Source organism: Falco peregrinus, chromosome 5 (genome assembly GCF_023634155.1).
Source record: "Falco peregrinus isolate bFalPer1 chromosome 5, bFalPer1.pri, whole genome shotgun sequence".
Taxonomy (NCBI): domain Eukaryota; kingdom Metazoa; phylum Chordata; class Aves; order Falconiformes; family Falconidae; genus Falco; species Falco peregrinus.
The window spans coordinates 106,122,478-106,147,071 of record NC_073725.1 but is presented as its reverse complement, the minus strand read 5'-3'; the positions used below and the strand labels follow the sequence as shown (position 1 = coordinate 106,147,071).

The following is a 24,594-nucleotide window of genomic DNA, read 5'->3' as shown; positions in this document are numbered from 1 at the left end:
ACACCCTAGAGAACTGCTACATTCTTGATTGCATCATTGTTTAGGTACAGGACTTCTAAGTGTTCCATCACTATCAGCTCTTAGCAAAGCATTGGTATTAATAATTCCACTGCTGTATACACATGGATGCCATATGTATTTCTCATTCAGACCCTTCAAGTAATGTCTGATTTCAGCCATATTTTAGTAGAAAAGAGAATTATTAATTGGATGAATAAGTTCATATGAAAATAAAATTATTGAAAAGTATGATTTATTAAGTCATTAGTATATCTGAGGTTTTAATTCAGCAAAAGGATTTGTCTTTCTAAGATTTGGACTAGGAATCACACACTTAATGAACATTTGTATTTCCCTATTTATTTTTAACTGGAGTAGAGAGGTTCCAAGGGTGAATGGAAAAACATTTTCTCGGTAACTTCATTGTAAAATGGACAGACAATCTAATAGCAAAGCAGACATTATAGTATCTCAGAATGAATTCTAAAATAAATGATGTAATTGTCATTTTTCTTCTAAGAATGTCACCCATGATTCTGGATGGTAGAATTTTTCACAACTGTGGAAAGCAAAACAATACCTGTAGAGAATTTAGCAAATTAATGACCAATAAGCAGTACAATTATCAGAAATAGCTCTCGCACATTATACCATTGGCTTTTTTACCATTCCAGTGGTGAGTCACTAAAGCTATATATCCAGGTACAGAAAGCTCAGACCCCAGTCAGATAAATTAACATGCTCCAGTGACAGTTTCTTTCCACCTCTACACACCCCACAGATTATTTGACATAGTGATGAATTTGTATCTTCTTGTTTTATGGGAATTAAGACTTTTGCTACCCAAATACATAAATATTAGGAAGTGAAAAACTTCCAGCCTCAGTAGAAGCGGTTTATTCTTAAGGAAGATAGAAAACTCTAAATTGATACCAGAGCATTTCACCCCTCAGTCAAAATGTGTTCTGTCTCTACAAGATTTTACATACTTGAGAAGTATGTAAGTTTAGGATTTATGAGATCGATTCACCACACCTAGACCCATCTAGTTCAGAATCCCATTTTCAGCAGTGTCCAACATGATTGTTCCTGAGGAAGGTGCAGGAGCTAAGAGGATGTGGAAAATTTTGCAGCATTCAGTATAACTTTTAAGAATTCCACATAGGCTTCTGCTCATAAATATTTGGTTCTGACATTTTAATATTACGACTTATTAGAGTGGATACTTTGGTTATCCATTATAACATACTCATTTCTGCCAGTCTGCTTGACTTCTCATAATAGTGATTTTTCATATCGTAACAATTTTATGCACAGGTTTTATTTTGAATTTGATTTTAAAATTTCTTTAGAAGTAGTTCTTATATTAAGAATATGGGAAGCAGAAGCTCCTGATCTATATTTTACTTTCCATTTCTTACTTTGTGTAATAATTTGTGATAGTTATCTTATTGAATCTTCTCATCACAATAAACAACCAATATTTTCAGTCTTGCTGCAATGTTTTTCTATTCTTTTCTGCATTTTGGTATTTTGTTGTCATGCCTATATTTTTCTGACCTCTTATTTATCCATGCTTCCATGTTCTTTCTGACTGAGATTGCCTGCTGAACTTTATTTGGTAACCATAGCATAGAAGAGGCAGCAATAGGGGCTGTACAAAATCCCCTAAGAGCACCTGGATTATATACATAGATTTTTAATGCACCTTAGGTCTCTTCTGCTGCATCTTCACTGCTTTTTTTCCTTCAGCTAGCTCATCAATGTCAAGTGACTATTTGTGTAATTTTGCTTTTATCTGGCATCCAGCTGCACCGTAGATGTAACCCACAAATTGCTTAAAAGAGCCAAAGTTACAAGCACGCTGACTAGATCTAAAATTTGACTGCCATAGCATTCTCTACCTTTTCCTACAATTTTCTATTTCAAAATGTGTATTAGACTAGTTATGTTATTTCACATCAGTGGTTAAAAAGTTGAAATAAATGTTCTTGTGCTTTAATGCAAACTTTTATATTAAACATTTTTTATTTTTTTGGGGGGTGGGGGGTTTGGGGGCAGGGAGAAATGCCAGTGTGAGGATAAGTTGTCTTCACAATTTTTAGCAGTTGCAATGAAAAATGTGATAGGGAATTGTTTTTAATTGATGATTGGCCACTAGTTTCAGAATATTTTTTTCTTATATCTGTATGCATTAAAATCCATGGTGGATTTTTTTTTTAATATCCAATTATTAATTTCATATAAATGTATTGTTTCTTGTAGCATTCCTTAATTTTCATAATACTAAAATCATGACTTGGTCTTGTTTCCTAAAAATACTTTTGAAGTCTTCAGGTGTCACAGGTACATCTGACAGCCTATATTTACAAGCCATAGGAATATATACTTGAAAGTTCCCTATCTACATCGTAAGAGTTTGAAAAAACATGCATTTGCTGTACTGTCCCTTTTTCTTCTGGCAAATTACTTCCTTCGAAAATATTAGTACTTTTTTGTTACTGAATAGGTATTTTAATAAAGACAAGGTAATGAAAACCAGGAACGGTAGATAGCTTTAAGTCAGTCTGACAAAGGGTGTTATCCTCCTTCCTCATTTCTGTTGGATGGTGTGTTTTAATGAGGTAAAAGGTGGGTTTCTGCCCCGCTCCCCAGTGTACATTTTCAAGGCTCTTATTACCTGACACAACAGTTTCTTTTTAAAATCAAAATGTTGGGCAGTAGCCCATAAGCTGTCAGCTACAGGGAACTCATTGTGAAATATTCATGGTCTGTTCATTTCATTTTTTTTGCTGGGTCATTTTGCTGGGTTCTGTCAGTAGTGCGTAATGGGAGTCTTCTGCTGATTTCAGTGGAGTTTTTGAGAGTGAAAGTGACTGCTAGCTTGGCCCTTAGATTAATATTCCGGGCCAAATCCTGGTACCATTGTAACCAGGGGCAAAACATTCCTGTAATTTGTGACAATAAGTGTGTGAAAATAGGCATGTAGGAGTGGAATGAGATGGTGCACCGAAGGTGTTATCTAAAATTATTTGGGTGAGTTAGAGTTTACGTTCAAGTTACATCGATTACTTGATCCACGCTGGTTTATATTGCTATCATATATTCCTACGGTGATGTAAAGCTGGAAAATTGCTAGACTCCTGCGTTACTAACCCCAGCGGCTGTATCTGTTGGCTCTGGAGCTGCCGTGCTGCTTTCTGAGGAATTGTCTTGGGGGACATGGCACACAGGCAGGATCGCCGGCAGCCGCCGGGCAAGAGTGCTTCCTGCTGCACCACGTTTTTATCTGATGCTGACCCATATATTTAATCATTAAGCTAACTACATTTTTGTGCTGATTACCCTACTGGGTTTATGTTTAAAAATGTTTTTCTTGGAGGTTTCCTCCCTTGTTTCTTCTGCTGGTGGTTGGTTGTTGGTTTTTTTTGAATGAACTTGGCTTTCAGTTGGGCTGATGGGTTGCACACATGTGGGCAGCTGGTGGCAGGAATTGAAGGGAGAAGGGGAAGGTACTTTCTGGATGCATGGGAGGTACTGGTCGATGTTTATGGGAGGTACTGGTCGAGATTTGTGGGAGGTACTGGTCAAGGTTTATGGCAGTTGCTGGAGCGGGCTCCAGGTTTTCCAGCTCTGTGCTGCCTGCAAGTTTTCAGGGGTGACTATTGCCATAGTGGGATGGGAAAGAACTTTTTGTTACTTTCCACTCTAAAAGACATTGCTACAGCAGTGAGTCTTGACAAAGGACTTAGTAAATCATGATGAGCAGGGAATAAGGAATCCCTTGGAAATTCCTGTCGGAGATTAAAAAGCGATAGTGTGTGGGGCCTTGCCAGTGAAATGATTGAGTGCAAATGACCCGTGCCTTGCAGCACACGGACCCAGATTTTATTCCCCTGCCTTTGGCAGCCTCTTTCTTCCCTCGTCCGGCTTTCTCTCCGCGGTGACCGCCTGTCCTGGCCGTGACCGACCCCGGCAAGCGGCGGGGCCCGGCCCGGGCAGCGTTCCCGGCGGGCGGGCGGCGGCTGCGCTGCGGGCCAGCGGCCATGAGGTGGCGCCACAGCACCGCCGAGGGCGCGCCGGGCCGGGGGCGCTGCAGCGCCCGCTGACGGGGCGGCCGGCGGCGGGGTTACCGTCCAGGCACGCACCGCAACTGCAAGCTACATGGAGGTAAAAAAAAAAAAAAAAAAAAAAAAAAAAAAGGCAAAAAAAGAAAGCCTTTGTCATATTTTTGCTGTATTTCGAAGACTTCCCTCCCACCCCACCCCACCCCCTTTAAATTACATCACAGACTAGTACCTTTTAAATGTTTTTACATGTGACATCCCTTATAAGGGTGCATTGCCAGTCAAAAATAGTCCAGTGGTAACTCAAGAAATGATAGCTGGTGGCAATACTTCGGTTGTTTGGGGTTTTTTTATAATGTCATGTCAGAATGCTCCCATATGCTGCATTTTGATTGAAAGTCTGTATTTTTACAGAGTAGTATTTTATTTCCCATGAGAGAATATTTTAATATGTGTAACATAATCTTGAATTTGATATTTTGGTTAAAACCACGGCTTACTGTTTAGGGGGGGAAAAAAAAGAGAGAGAGCGAGAATTGATTGAGAGTTCAAAAGTGAGTTTCGAGATTTTCAAGGCAGTAATGTGGTTTGTGAAGCTACTCACAGGTGCTTGGATGTGTGCCTGGGGACAACGCTGTCCTGAGCCCCGGCCGTGTCACAGTCCATTGCTGCTTTCCAGTGTCCTGTTGGCACCTGCAGTGAGCTGGTCCATTGCACTTCAAAATGCAGAATGTGTCATGGTGATGTTACAGTTTGCCAAAGAAATGAGTTTACTGAATGTAAAGGAAAACAGAATAAACAAGCGATATATACTTTTTACATCCAAGTAAAAATCCCACTATATTAATTGTGGCTGATTACTCATTACTGTAACTGTCACTGTGTAGTCTGTTAAATGTTGGTGCCAGAGAAAAACTGCTTTCTTAGGGAAGTGTAGTGGGATTACAGAGAAATTAAGGAATGCCACTGAAAGATTAGTGTCTGCCATAGTCACAGATCGACACCTTTGTGAATCTTATCTAGCGTTAGGGGGTTATACTGTTGCCTCTCAGCCCAAATATTCGTGTGGTTTTCAATGAATAATAAATAGCAATGCTGCTCGTAGATTTTGTGAAGTCTGTGGCTTTTTTGATTTGTAGTTGGCAATAGAATTTGTATTTTTGTTCAGGGAGCAATGAGAGACTTTGTTTTCAATGATTATTACGTTCATTTAGGGTAGAATACTTGAAGTTCCTGATCAAGGAGTTCAAGTTCCTTAATCAAAGGAAGTACGCATTTAAAGACAAATGCATATGCTATGGAATAAAATTGCAACTTTTTTTCAGTTTCTACCTTTTTTTTCAATAAGTGTAAGATTAAGAATGTGTTATGAGTTGCAAATCAATCTAATGACATCCATGATGACTAAGAATTTCGTAATATTTCTGAATTTGAATCAAAATCGTGTCTCTCTCTGAGAAGACCAAGGTATATATTTGTACCTTCAGTATAAGCTCTGGAAGGCTAGTAACGGTGATTTTTTGAATGGCTGTATGTGAATGCTCTTTTTATCACTGTAAAGCAATTAAATTGCTATGTTGCTTTCTATAAAATAATGTGCATGCTTATCTAATTTGATCAGTCTTAACAGAGAATGTTACACGCAGAAATCAAAGCCTGTGTATACATCACAATACCCTCACCAAATTATATTGGTGGTTTAGCTGCCTGAGCAACTTACCATTTTAAACTTAGAATGTTGACTGTCACGATATATCGTATTAAGCTAAAGGACCTGGAGTATATTTAAAGATTGCTAGATCAGTGTTAAGTCTTTTGTAGCTGTAAATTCTGGGAAAATTTGTTTCTCCTAATATAGAAAAACGGAGAAATCCAAGTCTCAGGGGAAACATTAATGCCCCACTTAAGCAGCGTTAGCCTTTCATAAGCAACAAATCTCATTTCTCTCTGGGGAGTCCCGCTTGGAACGTAAGATAACCTACACTTACCCTTGGTTTATTCAGTGACTCCATAAAACTCTACAGCTGTAGCTGACAGCAGAATATTTAAATGATTTGAACAGTGTAAATGCCTCACGTTCATTTAAATAACTGAAGAATTCAATCACTTCAATGCCAATGATTATTCCTATTGGAGTTTACATTTCAAAAAGGACAGCCCATCTGAATCCCTGTGAGAGCATTAAATTGCTATCTAATTAGAAATGCAAAATTACATATATTTAAAAGATAATTAAAGGTTTGAAGGCTGTTGAATAACTGGTTGTACATATAAATGAATCACTGAAAATTTGTTAGCAATATGTGAAGCTTTCTTTTATTCTTTGCTTTTCAGCTTTGAAGTTAGGTATAACTGAGCTCATGGGTTTAAGTCTGGTAGTATTAAGATAAAGGCAGATGTTTTTAATTATTTCTACTCAAACCCCAAATAATTATAAGCAGCTGCCAGTTTTACATAATCCCAAATGATAAGGTCCTGAGAATGCAAATAAAATCCTAAACAGAGGGGTTGGTTTTTTTCAGTGGAGTAAATCACATACACGTCGCATTGCTAATCAACTGCAATCCACCTGAAAATGTGAGCTCAGCTGATGTACTCTGTCTAGTCTGTAGGTGTGTGACTTAAAGCTGTTTTTTGTATTTGCTTTTACCTCACCCTGCATATTTCCATTTTTTGTTTCATCAACTTAAACATCACTGCACCATTTGTAATGCAAACACGTTATGAGTGTAAGTAGACAGAGTAATTTAAATACACGTGGCATGAGAATTATTTTCTTCTATTACTTTACTAGAGGGCTCTTCTGCATACATGGTACATCTAACTTCCTACTTTTTCTCTGCTTGGAAACTTAGAATTGCATTATTCTCTTTTCCCTAGTAAATGGCATGGCTCCTGTTGTTGGGTTTTCTCTGCCATATTCCTGCAAATTTTATAGTGTGGCAGTTTCTCACTGCCATCTGGCATGAAAAAATTAGTCAAAAAAAAATCCGTTTACTGCCAACCATAACCTGGGAACTTCTGGATTGACATCTTAAATAATAGGCTTGTCATGAAAGTCTCTCTTTGTAAAGGGAAGTTGTTCTTCCTATTTTCCTAAGAGAATAAATTTGTTAGCTTTTTATTTTTTTTTTAAATATTAAAATAGAAATCAACTTTGGTTTGGGCTGGACACCTGTTCTACAAACGCAAGATTAAGTACAGGTCAAGAAAAGATCATTTGAGGCCGCAAACTAGATGCATATTGTGAAAAAGAAGTATCACAAAAGACAAATTAGGATCATGTGAGCAGGAGAAAAAAGTCCACATGAAATAAAGAGCTTAAAAGCCAAGCAATAGGGATTTACGTTGGGGTAGGATACTGCTTCACATGTATCCCCGGCAGAATGTTCTGCGGCTGTGTAATGTGTGGTGAACGAAAGCTCAGTCACTGTGGGTGAAGTTATATAAACAGGTGAAGCAGCAAAAGGAATTTTTCACTACTGTTTTGGTTTTCCTGTAGTTTTCTTTTTTTAAATGTCAGAGTACGAATCAGTCTACTGAAGCGATCGCTTGCCCCATCTTCTCACGACCTTCCACTATATTTTCCATTATCTTGTCTTTGTCCCATAGTATTTAAACTCTAAGCATTTTATGATAGAGCTATTGTTTTATTAATGGACTACTGTTGAAGGACTTAATCCATATTTTACAAACTCTGCAATTTGGAATTATTACAAGCCTTGCTGAAAAGCAGGAAGGAAGTGCCCCCTCCCCCTCCTTTCTTTGCACGTTTACATAGAGAGTGGCACAGCTCTTTTTGGGAGAAGTGCCTGGCTCAGGGACATGCTCCCCTTTGCAGCCATGGAAGGAAGCAGCAGTATGCTCCTGCAAAGAGGACACTCTTGAAGGACTGCTGGCAGAAACAGATGATTCTGCTCCTAAAGTTGGTGTAAAGGAGCTTTAGCCTTTCACAGTCACCTCCGTAAGGGACAGTGTGACTCAGCAGCAGTTTATGCCAGGATGGATAGCTGGTAAAGGTCTCACCATCAGCCATGGCGTTGACCAGTAGAGTCGGGTTCAATGCAGTTTCCATTTGAACAGTTGCAGTCTTTGCATTATGTCAATCACAGCTACACTAGACAAGAAATAAGTGGTAACATTAGAGTCCAGAATCTTAGTGAAGGGAGGTAGCTGAATAACTGGCTAGACTGGGGAACTGCAATAATGACAGTGTATTCAGTCTGTGTCTCTTTATTTAAAACTATATGGAAAGTGTGTAATTTTAGTTAATGATGTTTGTCCTCCGATATTTATTCACTCATCCTTTCCTATCAAACTTCGTAGACAAGATAACCTTTACAGGATAGCTTAATGTAAGTTACAGTTACAATGCAATTGTATTGTGTATTTAATTACGTAGAATTCAAGCTTAGCAAACCTTATTTGCATCTGTTCAAATTTGTCTCCTTTAAATAAAAAAAATATTTGGATAATTATCATATTCTGTTTAGATTAATACATTATCCTAATTTTGAAGTACTAATCCAAAAAGATGAAACTTAATCAATTGATGCTGTATTTTAAGATTGGAGAAGTTTTTTTAGTTTCCAGTTCTTTACTTCTGTACATAGGACATGTAGTCTGGCAAGGAAGAGCTTTCCCTTGACATAATTGTTACCTCAAGCTTTTGGCTGAGGTAAATTTTCTTGCTATAATGTTTTCTCACAGATGATTCTACAAGTGTGGCTAAACAATTTCACTAAAATCTATTGATACTTCCAAGGCTGCTATCACAGCAGCTTACTCTCTCCTACCTCCCCATTATCCAGATGGAGCACGTCTGAGAAATTCCAATCACCTTAGACCCAAGGCTTGCAGCTGTTAAGATGTAGCTTGCTCCCTCAGTGATCGGGTTGCTACATTCTGACTTTATAAACACGTGGCTGGTCATATTCAATGCAGATGGTTTGGGACTGCTCGTGTTAAAAAAAAAAAAAAAAAATCAAAGCAAAAAGTTTAATAATGGCACATGTAAATGATTGTATACAGGGTGGTGAAAAAATGTGATTCAGTCTTTAAACAGTATACATCACGCGTTGTTTGAATCATCCGGTGCTATAAGAGTTTGGCCAAGCCTCAAATAAAAGACACTGAGTAAGATAAATCTCATTCTGATTACCAAACAAAATCATTTCCTGTGTTCTTTCCACAAACAAAAAATTGTTGGATCTATCATGTAGTATGTAGTTTTGAGCAGACTAAAAGATGCTTGTATTGCAGTCCGGATATTTTAAAATTTTCAGTATCTTTTTTTTTTTTTTTTTTTTTTCTTTCCCCTCCAGGGTTTAACTACTAGATGATATCACCACACATTTTATACTGGTCAAAGCAGATTAACAGCACAGAGTTTAAATGTAACTCTTTTCCTCATGCACTTAAATCAGAGTAATTTGGTAGAGCTCTTAGTTTCTGTCTTTCCCAGTGGGTCCCTTAATAATTTGTTTCAGCGCTTTATAGTAATGTCGCAGATGGGTTTGGCTTCAGCCATCAATCAGTATTTTATACTTCACCCAGGAGTCTCAGAGATAAAAAGTTAGGTTAGGTTTGCTACCAGAGAAAAAGATATAGATGGATGTCACTTTTTAAAGTTAATAAATTGCTTCTATGTCCACGAATAACTTTTTCTAAGACATTAGTTAAGTGGTAAAACTAGAAAGAGGCTAGTTAAACAGCAGTGTTATGAAGTATTTTATAGTTGGTCTATTTGCATTTATGTTTTAGGCCCTAGTTACAGATGCATGAAGATAGGTAAATTTACTGCTAGGAATAAGGTAATATCTTCATTAAGATTAGATTTGTAAGCAAAGTTACCCAGACACACAAATAATTGCTATTTTTTGGTATCCTGTCCTTGCTTGAAGTTGGCTTCTGTTTTCTCTGCCATCCTTTTCTGAATAACATAAATCTATTCTTCACTTACTGAATTACTGTGCAGGCAATTAAACAGTAGCCCCTGAAATATAAGAGCTGAGTGAGGGGCTTGGCATCTCAATACTTTATTAGTTCCTGTCCTAAATGTGTTGAAAAACTACACTTTCAGTTCCTTCAAGTGCTTATAGACCCTTTCCCTTGCTCGAGTGTTGGGATTTTGTCTTTGTTTCTGCTTATTTGATTTTTTAAGACATGAATGCTTCCAATTCTGGCTTTGCTGCAGGACTTTGAATGTTTTATCCAGCTTCTCATTTGATTACTTTTGGGTTTTGTTTTTCCTCTTTGAGTGCGAAGTGTGGAAGCTATGTGATAAAAATAAATGCAAACCCCATAATCAATATGATGCAAATGGTTCGCCTTATGTTTGAAGCCTCCTTCTGCTGTCAGACACACAAGATCAGCTCCTGTTGTCATAAGTAAGGATTTGCACATGTGTCTGAGAATGCAGTATAGCCCAGAAGCTCTTCAACATCTGTGAGTAAGGATGTAATTAAACATTGGAACCAGTACAAGAGCTGTTTGCTCTACTCAAATGATCACAGCTAACTTTTATGTAACACTTTTCAGCTCTTGGTGTTTCAGAGCTTGACTAGCCATTTCTATTCTAGAATGACTAAATCAGAACAAAGATTCGCTTGGTTAATTGGTGCAGCCACAGAGAGTAGACATAATTACTCCTTGTAAAGATTAAAGATAATATTGATATAGCTGCAGCCATAATGAAAGGCTTGCAAAACATCGCTACGAAAATCAAGCCCTGCTAATGAACTGGACTTTATCCTCTCATATTTTATTCTTGTGAGATTTAAGTACATTGGCTGCAAATTTTGTTCCTCAGTATTTGGGTATAGTCATCTCTTTCGCTATCAGAGCTGTCACATAGCAAGAATTAATTGTAGCGCTGAGCTGCAGTCTAGTGTATAAGCATGTGCTGAAAGCAGAAATTCTTTACATCTCTCTATCCATCTGTTGAATAGCATTAGCCAGAAGTAGATAACCTTGTTGTTTCAAGAATGGTGGCTTCTAGCAGAGGGGCAAGAAAAGCACATGAATGTACTCTTCAATAGAATCTGCCCAAATTCTCAGGTGTTAGTCTAAGGCTTACACCAACAGAGTTGCTGGGATATTTTTGTTATTCAAAAGAAGGAATGAGAATTGACTCAGGATTTCTCCCACATAGTTTCCTGAAAGAATCATCTGTAGAAATAATTGGAGTATTCAAGGTGTTATGAGCCAAAATGAAGGAGGCTCAGTGAAGCCTGTGCTAAAAAAACACTTTTCAGTGTTACCACTATCTTGAAATCTCATTGTGACTATGATTTAGTAGTCCATATTTTTAAAAGTTTGTTGTTCTTCAGGAGGATTTTGTCATGCCTAGTTTTAAATACTCTGGTCTACAAAAGCAACTGTGGACTTCAGATAAAAATCTTTTCATTTGGAGAGGAAAAAGTCAGGATGGGAATAACCTTAATGCTCAGAGAGCAAGTTTTTTCTTTGGCTGCTCTAGTCTCTCTGTAATCTGCAGAATATGATTGAAAGTTCCTGCACCACTGGCCCCAGTGATGAATTGGCTGTCTCAAACACTGACAGGTTTGGTTTATGGTATAGCTGGTCCTGCCCTGCGGGAGGAGAATCAGCTATATATACTGCCTTACAAAGTACATTTTCTGTCCTTCTATGATACTGTTGTTGGGAAGCCACAATAACAATCTGGCGATTTTTCACAGTATCCCAATGTCTTCTGTCATACTTCCTAGAAAGTCTTGTGGTTTTCCCTCCCACTTATATGCATTGTAACAGATAAAAGACCAGATTTCACATTACGCTGATCCTCTCCCAATATTTTTTTTTCCAGATATATTATTGTATTTTTTCTTAACCAGTTAGGTTCTTTATTCACAGGTTTTTTTCTAAATATATTTTTCTTCCATCGAGCAAGGATTTTGTTTATACTAGTTAGGCTTTCTGATTTTGAATGTTCAGCAGAGGGCAGAATTTCCTACGTAATAAACACCTCGGTGTCAAATCAATTTGTCACTAGAATGTTTATTTTAAATGTGAGATTTACAGTGTAAGAGTGACTAGTGACAAAACCTATAAATTATCATTATTAGTACATTACTTTTTTCCCCATGAAGTCATAGATAAAATGGAGTGTCAGCAAATGTTAACACCATACTTCCCAAGACTTGCACCTTATCTTGTTTAAAAGAGTAATGGGTAAACATTTTGTTGATAAGATTATAGTAAATATAACTTCCTGTACAGCTGAAAGAGCTAGTATGAGACGTTTAACATAAACTACAAGATCAATGTCTCACATATTTTCCATATGGGGAGAAGAAGGTACAACTGCTGTTTGACTTCCCAGTGTGTCCATCAAGAAAAGCGATGTATCGTGGCAAGAGATTATGTACGTAACCATGTAGGTTTTTAGTTCACAGACATTTATGCAGTAATATGGTGCACTTTGTATGAATTACGCTGTCTACTGTTATACCTATCACATACAATCAGCACACATCCAGCAATTTTTTAAATATTCTAATACAAAATCTTTGTTCAAATAAAATGGGATTTGCTAAATATTTCACCTGTTTTTATGCCAGTATGAAGAGGGGAAGAAAAGAAGGAAGCCCAACTACAGTAGTGTGGATCTTTCTGAGGTCGAGTGGGAAGACAGAGATGATGTGGTAAGTGATGTGTTTCAAAACCCTGTCAGAAGATTGTTGCATCCCACTACTGTATCTGGAAACTGTGTGAATAGTCATGAGAGAGGCCACCTGACCGCTCTCAGGAAGGGAAGGACAATAGCCCCTTTTACTTAATTCAGATTTCTGTAACTGTTACGTATTGATTCTTTCTTACCTATGCACATACCACAAAGACAGAGTTTTTGTATCTTCACTAAAATCACCCTTGCATTCTCCATGCATCCCATTGTGTATTTTTGCTGGATAGCCAATAAAGTGCTAGAGAAGGGAATAGAATATCTCTTTAGAGCTGGCCCAGACAACCCCTGAAACTCAGAAATTAAGGAATGAGTTTAACTTCTCTCCGGGAGATCTCTCTTTCCTTAATGGCACAGTAATGAGAGTTGTTTTCTTTAATGTACAAAATCAAAAAAACATCAGACAAAATTGGATTCTTTGACCTCTGTTCAGAGTAAGGATTCACTCCAGACTCCTAATTTCAGACATATGGGTAGCTGCAGAAGTATGCCTTCTATGTCTATCAGCTGTTATGCACAGTTAAACTCATTTTTCAGTGCTCCATCTACTCTGTCTTTCACTCTTTATCTTATTATTTCTTACCTTGCAGGCTTAGCCTTTTCTGCAGTACTGTATCAAAAGCTTTCCTTATGTCCATGGCTTAACCTTTGCCTGGTCTTTCTGTTACTTCCTCAATAAATCTGATTTGTTAGGCATGATTCGTTTTGTGTGAATCTCTGCTGACTGTCCTTAATTAAATCGTAACTTTCCAGGTGTTCCCCTTTCTGTCCTGTAATTTAGTTTTTCCCATAAGTTCCCTACTGACAAAGTCACGACTGCATGTCTGTATTTTTCATAGATGTCTCCTCATTCCCTTCTCAAATATCAGTACTATGTTAGCTTCTATCAAGTCCCTCATACCTCTACTTTTCCAGAGAAGTTTTGAATATATGCACTAAAGGTTTCCATGTTTACTTTGTCATGTTCTCCTGAAATCTGAGATGGATCACGTACGGCTGCCCCTGGAGTCTTGTCAGTCTTCAGATGTACTAATTTCTTGATCCCTGTTCTGACATAAGTCTGTATTTTCTTTCTCCCTTGCAAAATATATATCTTGCATTCCTCCCTCTCTCCACCCCCTTTGTTAATAGAGAAACAGTTCATTTATGTTTTAAGCAATGTCTGTTCATCAAGTGATAGATTATCCTCAACCCCTCTTAGGAGGCTATCTTACTTCCTTATTTAGTTTTGTGTTGGAGTGCACTCTCAAACTTTTTTCTAAAGTTTTACATATAACTTTGTGCAGTTTTCTATGCAGGCACTATTTAAGGCTTGCTCATTAGATTTTCATATGCTGTAGCCGCCTTCTGCAGTCTTGGTAATCACATTGACTTCATGTTTTACACCTAGGCTTTTCTCTTATCTTTGATCACTTATTACTCAACCAGTTCCTCTGCAAATGACCTTTCAAAATTTCCTCTCTCCTTTCAAATTTTATTGCTGTAGTTAGGTGCAGCCTTGAGCCTTCATAATTTTTTTCTTACTTTTTATCTTTGGGAGGGTTTTTTTTGTTTTATTTCTTGCAATAATTTATCTGCTTAATATTTACACGTTTAATCATTTTTAATCGTATCTTAGTAGAAATTCAGTGTTTCAGTTAATGTAAGATTGAGCAATTTCTTTGACATTGAAAATCAAGTTTTATTTATAATTGAGATTCTATCTGAATACACAGGAAAGCAAAAAGTCCAGACTCAGCTCACTCTAAGCATTTCCTTTGCTTGAAACCCTTAAGATCAGCCACTTTTTCTGAAAATTTCTAGCAAAAGTTGAGTTGTGTCTATCCAAAGGGTGCAAAAAAAATTTACTTTACATTTTGAATGAAAGGTACATACATATATTTTATCTCTTTCCCTTTCACCTAAAAAATAATTTGTTAAAAATTATTTTGTAATGGTAACATAGAAACAAGCAACCTTTCCATTTTCTTCATCTTTTGAAGGAGAAAAGAAGTTAATCTACATTAAAAATAGGACTAAATTGAGCATTACATTTGTAGAAAAGATCCAGGTCTCTTGCCCTAGATGTAAGAGTAGAGAAATAGATAAAGTGTAAGTTAAATTAATTTTGATATTTAATACATAATAGAAAAAACCTGGATGTTCCGTTGTAGCTTTGGACCAGCAGTAAACAAAATGTTTAGTACTCCTGTAATACAGGTGTCTTGTAGTAAATTCCTTGAATGATCCCTGTCTATCAATGCTAATAATTCACAAATGCACATGTGAAAAAACAAGCATGCTTTGATAAATAATCCCCCGATAAACAGGTTTTGTAAAACAGCCTACACATCTGCTGTTTGATGACTAGTGACCAAGTGTTATCTGAAAAAACAGGTTAAATATTGTAGAAAAATGTATTAACATTCCAAATGTTGTCCTAATACTTCGGCAAGGCCACACACAAGTGGAGACCTACACGCAAATATCTAAATAGGAAAAAATGCGATGTCAAACAAATAATATTTTTACAGCTATTTTTACAAATAAGCCTGGTATATCATTACAAGTTTTTCTGTGTTTGTGTTAAATAATATGTAAGTCAGTTATGCTGTGTTACTAAGGCCTTCAGAGTGGCTGGTGGTTAGAATACTAATAGCAGAAAAAAAGAGATGTGAAATACAGTAATGGAGCTACAGGCAGAGTCATTATTAGCATTAAAGCTAGAATGACAATGGAATTTGAAGGAAGTTCTGTAGATTATTGTAATGAAATCCATCTCACAATGGAATTTGAAGGAAGTTCTGTAGATTATTGTAATGAAATCCATCTCTTTATGCAACTTTTCTGATGTGAGGATCCAAATGAGTGTCCAAAAACTGTGTGTTATCTTTGTTGATCTTTTGTAATAAGTAATTCCTTAATATTGTTACTTTTGAGTGAAAATGGTAAATATTGCGTAGGAGACTTAAAACTTTGTTAGGTAACTTATTGCTAAGAGTTACATCTAGCTCTGCTTCACCCAAGACCTTGGATTTTATGTTCTTGATTTTCTACAAGCTTGGGTAGTAAAGCATTGGTTGCTCAACTGTAGAGGGAAAGAATTAATGTATTCATATAGCTGCTTTTAATAACATAGACTACTACTGATATTCTTTTCTCCCATGAAACACTGATGTGGAAGCTGATTAAGACTTTTTCTTACTTTTTACCACATCAATTTAATGGTTTCATAGTTTTCTGAAAATATAGAATGATCTCATACTATAGCAGTGAAACTCGGCTGTTAGCAATTGGTTGGAAGACATTTGGTTGAAGGAGTAATAATGCATGCTAATGCATACTGAAGAGGTTTCTCTGGTCATTCAGCAAGGAAAAGGTGACAGAACTAAGGTTAGAACTTTTTCATCATGAAATAAATTGGTGTAAATATATATTCATCAGTTCATTTTCCAGGTTAACAGCACCTGCTATCTTGCTGCATTTTATTAACAATAGAAATCTTGGCATCAGCTTATAAACTAACAGTGTCTTCCAGCAAAGTTTGGGGAATATGCAGCACCAAAGACAAGAAACCAAAGTTTGGGGAATATGCAGCACCAAAGACAAGAAGCTTCAATTTGGACAGAAACCTTTTTCTCATTAGCTCCTTAAAATTCTTATATTTATAATTTCTAGCTGAATGAAATATCTTTTTCCATATAAAAAAGACCATGAATGAATGTTCTGGGGCTTGAAGCCAACTGAGGCAGTACTTATTTTATGCATTTTAGGGGGGAGATGAAACTGCAGAAGAGCCGAGAAACCAGATTACAAAGCCAAGAAATGTAATCATGGCAAGCAAAAAAAAAAAAAAAAAAAAAAAAAAAAGAAAGACGAAAAGTAAAACTCTCAATCCCATATGCAGACTTGATCTTAAACACTACCGGGGGTTTGGAGGCCCTTTTAGTAAATCTATGACTTGCCTGAGGCTTGTGGGAGGAATGGGTCTTAGACAGTTGCAGGCACCAATAGGAGAAAAATGAAAACCATGTTAAAGATAAATGGAACTGTTCTGTGAATGTTAGAAAGTAGATGGTTAATTAAGACCAGCTCTCCAAGTCCAAAACCACAAAACTTAAAATGGGAAACTATTTCCAGAATTGCCTATTATGTATTGTTAAAAAAAAAATCTACAGTAAAATATATGCTTTATTTTATACATGCCTCCAGCTAAAAATTATTCTTTTACACTCACTGACAGAAGAGTAAGACTGTTAATTCAAATCTAGATGCCCTAGAATTAAATTTAAAGAGCTGCAAAGTTTGCAGTTTTTGATAGGTCAGCCACGCTCAACTTGTTCATGAGAATAAAACCAGACATTTTACTGGCAAGTTTGATCATTCTCACTTCACTCCACACTCAGAAAGCCTGCAGAGTGCATTGATATGACTATCTTCACAATTTTTCATTAAAATCTGACTGAATTTCCCAATCTGGCATGAGGTACTAGAGAACAGGAGATATATATTCAGCAAGAAAACTATGTCCAAAATTGTGTTCAGATAGATAAGCAATAGAAAAGAGATAAAAATGCTCATTTTGTCAATATTATTCTGCATTTTAAATAACCCTGAAGAGGGAGTGTGAATTGATTAGTGATGACAGAGTGTGAATTGATTAGCGATAGTGGGATTTTCCTATTGTAATGAAAATTACTGCTGCAGAAAACGTAGAGGTGCTCTTTACCACAATAAGCCAGAGGTTGCTTCTTCCATTAGTAAATCTAATAGCATCCAAATAAAATATCTCCATATGCAGACGGTGTAACTCCTAAACAGGAGCTTTTTTATTTCTTCCCTAAAGCCCAGAACTGATAGATAGGCAAATTCAAAACCCCTGAGGATTTCTCAAAAACCATGTCTTGTCATTCTTCAGTTTCAGCTCAGAGACCCTGCCACCAGGACAGTGTGTGTGCATTGTCAGGGACACTGCACGTTGTTTTGGCTTATAGATCTAGAGGACAGTTGTTGGGGTTTTTTTACTCTTTATCATCATGGCATGTTCACCTAAGAAAACAACTGTGTGGGCTGGTGTGCTCTGGAGGAAGGCTCCTTATTCCTAGGGAGCAAACAGGTGTGCGAAGGGAAGATTCTTTTTAGAGGTGATGGGTAAGGGACTTTGCAGGACTGATTTGGAAGCATGCAGCTCATGGAGAGGCTAGAATAAAGTTACTGAAAAGCAGTGTTTGTGGTAATCTAGAAAGTAACATATTTAGCTCTCAAGGCAGCAGGTAAATCATTGCATATAAACCCTTTCTCATTTATTTTCTGTTTTCCCTAGCTGCATTGGGGTTTTGGTTTATACAATAATGAGACCTGCTTTTGAAGGGGATTTAAAACATCTTTTGGATGACTTTAAGGGGGAGAGCTCCAGGCCAATTCTTAAAGCCGTGACTGACCTAGGGCTTCCATTAGAGAAAATTTATTACCTTGCAAGGGGTGCCTGGACATCAATGGACAACCAGAGGGAAACACAGAGTACTGCACCTGTGTGTTCCCATTGAAATAGGTTAGTGATCAAACGAGCTGTCATTTTTCTGCTAGTTCTAATTTCTGATGCAGTTTCTGGTGCTAGTTTAGAATGCAGCCCGACACAGAATAGCAAGCAGAAGCAGAATGAATAGTGTAGGGAAAGTGGGGCTTTCTTTTTTTTCACTTTGTTATCATATGTGTAATTGTTGATGTATCTAAACACTAAACCCTGGTCTAACTTCAGTTAAATCCAGCCGGGAGCATAGTCCTTATCTTCCTGTGCCGTAGTCAGTTACACTGTTTATCCCACAGAGTAAGATCCAGATTGCTACTCAGAGAGCTATTTTACTATGAAGGATGCTGAAAGCTCCTATCTTACGTATGTCAGCAACTTGCCTACAGTTGTGTGGCAGGAGTCTCGGCCTATGCAGTTGAAAATAAAATCTGTAAGGGCATTGTTCAGCATATAGTAGAACTACTGAAAATGAAGAAACGAAGAAAATTCAGTACTATTTAGGCCAAATGAGTGTAGCAGAGACCTCAGAGTTCAAAGAATTACAGAAAATGAAAATAAAGGAATTGACACACATTTCCTTCATTTCAGCTCCGAAATGCAATGGTGAATCGGAAAACCGGGAAATTCTCCATGGAAGTGAAGAAGACAGTGGACAAAGGGGTAAAATGTATAAAATATTATTCCAATGGTATAAAGCAAGCAGTTCATTTTTTCAACGATTTTTAAGGTTCCATAAATAAGATTCACTGCAGTATATTTTTTTTTTTACTCACTGAATGTAAACATTGCTTGTAATTTTATCAATGACTAACCACTTGATCTTTTATACATTTCTTATAGCAAACTAACTTCTTCTCCCCTCCCCTTCTGACTTTCTTGCTCTGCATCTAGAAGCGGGTATTGGTGATGACAAATGACTACTATTATACAGACATCAAGGGTACTCCATTCAGGTAGAGCTGACCATAATAAACGGACATTTCATCAGACTCATTGGATTTGCATTTATACATAGATTGTGAACTCATTAAAAGCTCATCAGCAAAATCTGACAATGAAATATCCCTGGACAATGCTGAAAATAGCAAGGAAAAGGAGCCTACCAGCATTCCTTTCAGCATTTCCAGAGATGGAAAGTTTGTGCAAGCTCACACAGGCAAACTCACAGTGTTTGTCATGGCTTACGTTTCATTAAAAAAAATATTCAGTTGAGGTTTACATTCAACGAAAGGCTTTTGCAAGTACTTGGAGAGCTATAAATACTGTAATCCATTTAAGTAACTACATATTGAGCCTCATTTTGATTTTTTTCCACAACAAAAATGTAATGTAAAATGAGATAGTATTTCATTTCCAATTTGAGGTTTGGATATTTTTTTTCTCTGAACTACCTTCAGTGTATTTGTATAACTAAAACTGAGTAAGTCAGCCATGTTATTTTGGCATGCATCTTAAGAGGAAAAAAAAAAAGAGAGAGAGAGAGACAGGAAGTCACTTTTAAAATGCTGATACTTGAATTAGAAATAATCTATTAATGAGAGAATACTAACTGTACCTTATGCTTAAAGCAGGAGGCTGATAGTTGCAACACTCAATTGAAATTTTCTTCAATGGAACCATTTCACAGAACTTGAGCTACATTTTCACATAGAGAAAATATAGACACGTTTCTCTGATCTCTAAAATGTTCTTGTTAAAATTTACATATGGATGGTAAAACTTGGTGTGTTTTTTGTTTTGTTTTTATTTTTGGGGTGGGGTTGTTTTTCGGTTTGTTTTTTTGGGGGGTTGTTTTTCTGTGGCACTGTCATTCATTGCCTGTTTAGTAAACAGATACGGGGCTACATATATTCATGCAGGGCAATTTCTGATTCTTAGGACAGAAATATATTAGGAAATGTGTCCTCTGTTTTTCAGCATGGTCTGTATGCGGTTTTGATGGTTAGGAGTATAGATTCAGGAAGACAACAGGGGCCACATTTATTAAAACGTACACTCTAGTGCCAAAGAGGTTTACTGTTCATCCCATTTCCAGATTGACCTGTTGATTGTAGCAACTGATTGTGCTCTTGGAGTTGGTGTCTCTGCGTGTACTTAGTGTCACGCACTCTCAGTCTTATTTATTACTGGCAGGTTCCTAGCCTGATATGATCCCCTTGAATTAATGAATGCCAGAAGGTATTCTGTGTATGTATTCAATAGGAAGAGGTGTGGGATCCCCCAACCAGTTCATTAAACTTGAATAGGTTAAATGGTAGACTAAAAACCAAACCAAAAATGGGTATGTAACTGCTGAGAGTTTATAAAGCTGAAGTAAATGCAAAAAAAAGTTAAACTAGCTAAAAATATGAATCACAGAAAAAATAGCCCAAGAGGAGTCATGATGCTGTTGTCACATATGATTTTTTTTTTCCTCTCAGTAGCTCCATTGGATCCCACACTTACATAGTTTCCCAACAGCTTAGTCTGATTTACAAAAGAATGTCCTCCATTGCAAGGCCATGGGCATGTTCAAGGCTCAGCTGAAGAGATCTCATGCTGGGTGAACAGCAGTGAGCTTAGAGGGGCTCGTTTATTATTTTGCCAGATAATAATGGTTTACTGTACCTCTAAGCACACATAAATACAGCCAATTTTTGCAGCCACCTCAGAACTGAAACAACGTTGAAGCAGCTAGTTGAACAATAAATATGATCAGTGAGGGTCTGGAAACAAACAGTTTTAAAGTTAATCATAGTACATCAGCTGGATTTCTTAGAAACGAAAATGTCCGTTATTGTTTGCCTCACAGATTTCAAGGTCTGCTTTATTTCTCTGCACAGTTTAGGTGTGGCTCTCTCTAGAGGACATGGAAAATATTTCTTCAGAGGGAATGTAACTGTAGAAGAAGGTAAGATACCTACCTTCTCATGTTGCTTACACAGTAGTTTTATTGTTGTTTTGGTAGACCTAAAGCTTGTATGTTCATCTGCAGATTCCATAAGGGAATTCTGTTTGGGGTTTTTTTTTTTTTTTTTCCTTTGAAGATCTTTTACTTCATGGGATTTTTTCCTCATTTATATTAAGCGTAGTCAGACTGTTTGCAAATCTTCTTTAGGTGAGGATCATCTTCTGTCCTCCTCTCTCATTCCAGAGAATCACTCAGGGTCCAGTGTTAATTATTTGTGGTGTTTTCTGAATGAAGTGACCACTAAGAGCACTGTAATGGCTATGACTTCTTTTGCTCGCAGACTATACATTATGAAATCTTTCAGAGCTATAACTACACTGTCTACAGGGAATTACATTTTGGATTTTTATAATAACAGTCAAAGTAACTAAGAGAAGAACTGTTCTTTCTTTATGGTTTTTCTTTTTGATAGCTCCACAATTAAAATGAGTGGAGTCAGCTCTGAGTGGTAATAAATTTGTTTGCAACAAGATAAAAAACAAAGGTTCCTGAAGATAGAGGGAATAGCAGAGGCATTTCAGAAGAGCGGAGAGCTGGTTAAGAACTTTTAGCAGCTGCTGAGCAAAAAAATGTTTCAATAGAGGAGTGCTTTCTGATGTTGTGCTTCAGTTTTCATTTCCAATTCTGCTTCTTGTTTTCTCAGTGATGTTAAACAAGATAGGTCATTTCTTCAGGTCTTTGTTCCTCAGCTATTTTGGGGCATGAATATGTTCCTGTACCCAGGAGAGATGTTAAAAGTACTTTACAGTTTGAGTCACTTGCACAGCAAATACATGTCTGGATAGAAAGAGAGCACAGCAGACTTGGAGCTGCTTGCTCTCCAAACTGTTCCCAACGTGCCTCTCACCTCTTTTCTTTAATCCAGCCATACATTCTCAGCCAGTCTGTCTGATATTTCCTCCTGGATATATCACCAGAAACATTGACATACTCATAACTAACTCTTCCTTTTCTCCCGCTGTTACTTTCAGTGATTTTCTGTCTCCGACACCTCACTGTCCTCCCCAGGGACTATAACTACAGTCCTACTTTTGACTTCCCTGCTTTCCTTAATCACTGTAGCTCTGTCATTGTTTATCATGTACTTCAGGAGTTTAAACCTAGACCCTGCCCTCTGAACCCTGTTTGCTTATTGTTTATTCATAAGTGTTTTAAGAGTTTTTAAAATTTCCAAAGTACATTTTTATTGTGCTATATAACTAATGATACAATTCTTATTTACAGGTATTTGCATGACCTGTTAGTACAATAAACCTATTCTGAACAAAACCATAAATTGCTGTTTGTGTTCATGGGCTGTGTGCTTAGGTTTTGAGGGATTTGTCCTTTTAAAAGGTATTTCTTTTAAGAGGAAGAGAACAACTGTCATGAAATGAGAAATACCTATTTTAGCATGAAGAACTTTGCTAGCCAAATAGAGCAAGAGGTTACAAATAGGAGTCTGTTACCATTGTGTATTTCTCTTCGCTCAAGTGTTCTTCTAAACTTCAAATTTATCATGCGAGTAATTTGTATAAGTTAAACATATCAGCACAAAAAAAAGTTTTTCTACCTTTTCAGTTTTAGATCTGATTTTGTTGGCTTTTGACAATTTGTTAGACTCTAAAGTGTATTCGAACATAGTTTACTGTGATTTATTACATTGTGGTAATAATGCACTTTCCAAGAAGGAAGGGTTTATGTTATGGAGTGTATGTAAATAACCATCTGTTACCCAGACTGCTCCCTAAATAACCCATTATTATTCCTGTTACAGGTTTGCATGATTTAGAACACCCTGATGTATCTTTAGCAGATGAATGGTAAGCCTTAAACAAAGCATGAAATTGGTGTCTGTTACCCATCTTGGTTTCATGTTGTTTGTGCTTGCTGAACCCAATTCTTTATGTTCAAAGACAAAAAGAGATCATTCTTATATGTATTAACATTTTAATGTTTTCACAACTTGTTCACAGGTCCTATTGCAACACTGACTTACATCCTGAACACCGTCAAATGACTCAGTTAGAAGCAATTAAACGCTACCTCACAGGAAAAGAGCCATTGCTCCAATGCAAGTATTTTGTTAAATATACATGTTGTGGGTTTTACTCCAGTTAAAAACTGTTGTACTGTACCTTCTACAAAATGCAAAGCTACTTAGTTTAACCAGTGATAATTGAAAGAGGATTGCTTGGCTGATGTTACTTTGGAATTTCACTGGTTTTGAGCCTTTTCCAGGGTCAATAAAGACATTGACAATACAAATTGCTGGCTTTTATGGTAAACAATATGCCACAACTAAACATTCAAGTTCCTGTTCAGATGGTGTAGCTACACTATGGAATATTATCGCTCCATCTGGTTTTATAAGTTAAACAGTATAGGTCTGAATCTATCCTTGGATCAGGCCTCTAAAGAATATGCCAGATATTCCATGAGTGTTTTAGGGAGAATATGTATGCAATTAACATTTCTGAACTGCAAAGCAGGATAAAAAATATTCCAATGCATAAGTGCATACTTTGTCTATTTGCAGAAATGTGGAACTTTTGTGATGGTTAGTAGACCTAATTGTTTTAACCTTATGTTGTGTGCAAGTGTGAACATTAGATAATATGTACATGAATGCATTATGTCAAGGAGAGAATATTTTTTTGTTTTTAAACTAAAATTGTTAGTGCAATGAAACGTTATATGAAAAACTGCATTGTGATCAAACATGATGTAATATTACATAGTAAATGCTTAATAGCGCAAGAAGTTTGAATGCATATCACAGATAAAATATAGTACAGTGAAAAAATTATTGTTTAGTCATCTAAAAATAATTCTTTCTCTATGCATGTATGTTAACTGATTTTAATATATTGTAATAGGTGATAAAGAATTGATCCAGGAAGTTCTGTTTGATGCAGTCGTGAGTGCACCAATTGAAGCTTATTGGACCAGTCTAGCATTAAATAAATCAGAGTAAGCAAGCTTTGTGTCAGTCATTATGTGTCAGTCATGGGTGAATTTTTATGTTGGTGAATTGGTGGAATACCTATCAAATCCTAATATGCATGAAAACATTACATTAACCATTTGATCCTAAATACCACTGATTTTGAATTCAGTGTTAAGTGTTTATGTTGCTGTATACAACATGATGATTAATTCTTAGGTTACCCAATCTTCACAATATAACCAATGAAATTGTATACTAACTACAACTTACACTTCTGACTACTTCTAACAGTTTAGAGAACCTGCGAAATTTAATGCAAAATTTACCAGAATTGTTGATGGAACTGGTAATTTGTCTCGGAACGGATTATATACAGAAAAACTTGCACTGATAAAACAAATAATTTATTTAATCCTTTTGTTTGTTTGTTTTCCA

The 24,594-nt window shown here is 36.7% G+C and overlaps 1 protein-coding gene across 5 annotated transcripts in view; it reads left to right on the top strand.

Annotated features, from left to right (window-relative positions):
* Nucleotides 1-24,594, top strand: part of CACNA2D3 (calcium voltage-gated channel auxiliary subunit alpha2delta 3) — a 468,281-nt gene that overhangs the window by 350,545 nt on the left and 93,142 nt on the right. For all 5 annotated transcript variants that reach the window (XR_008747525.1, XR_008747527.1, XR_008747526.1 and 2 more), the window contains 7 exons: nt 12,650-12,733; nt 18,869-18,940; nt 19,172-19,233; nt 21,103-21,170; nt 22,987-23,032; nt 23,186-23,283; nt 24,089-24,182. Coding sequence is in view for 2 of the 5 variants with exons in the window: in XM_055806468.1 (XP_055662443.1) it covers nt 12,650-12,733; nt 18,869-18,940; nt 19,172-19,233; nt 21,103-21,170; nt 22,987-23,032; nt 23,186-23,283; nt 24,089-24,182 (524 nt within the window). In the remaining 3 variants the exon portion in view is untranslated. The remainder of the gene's footprint in view (nt 1-12,649; nt 12,734-18,868; nt 18,941-19,171; nt 19,234-21,102; nt 21,171-22,986; nt 23,033-23,185; nt 23,284-24,088; nt 24,183-24,594) is intronic.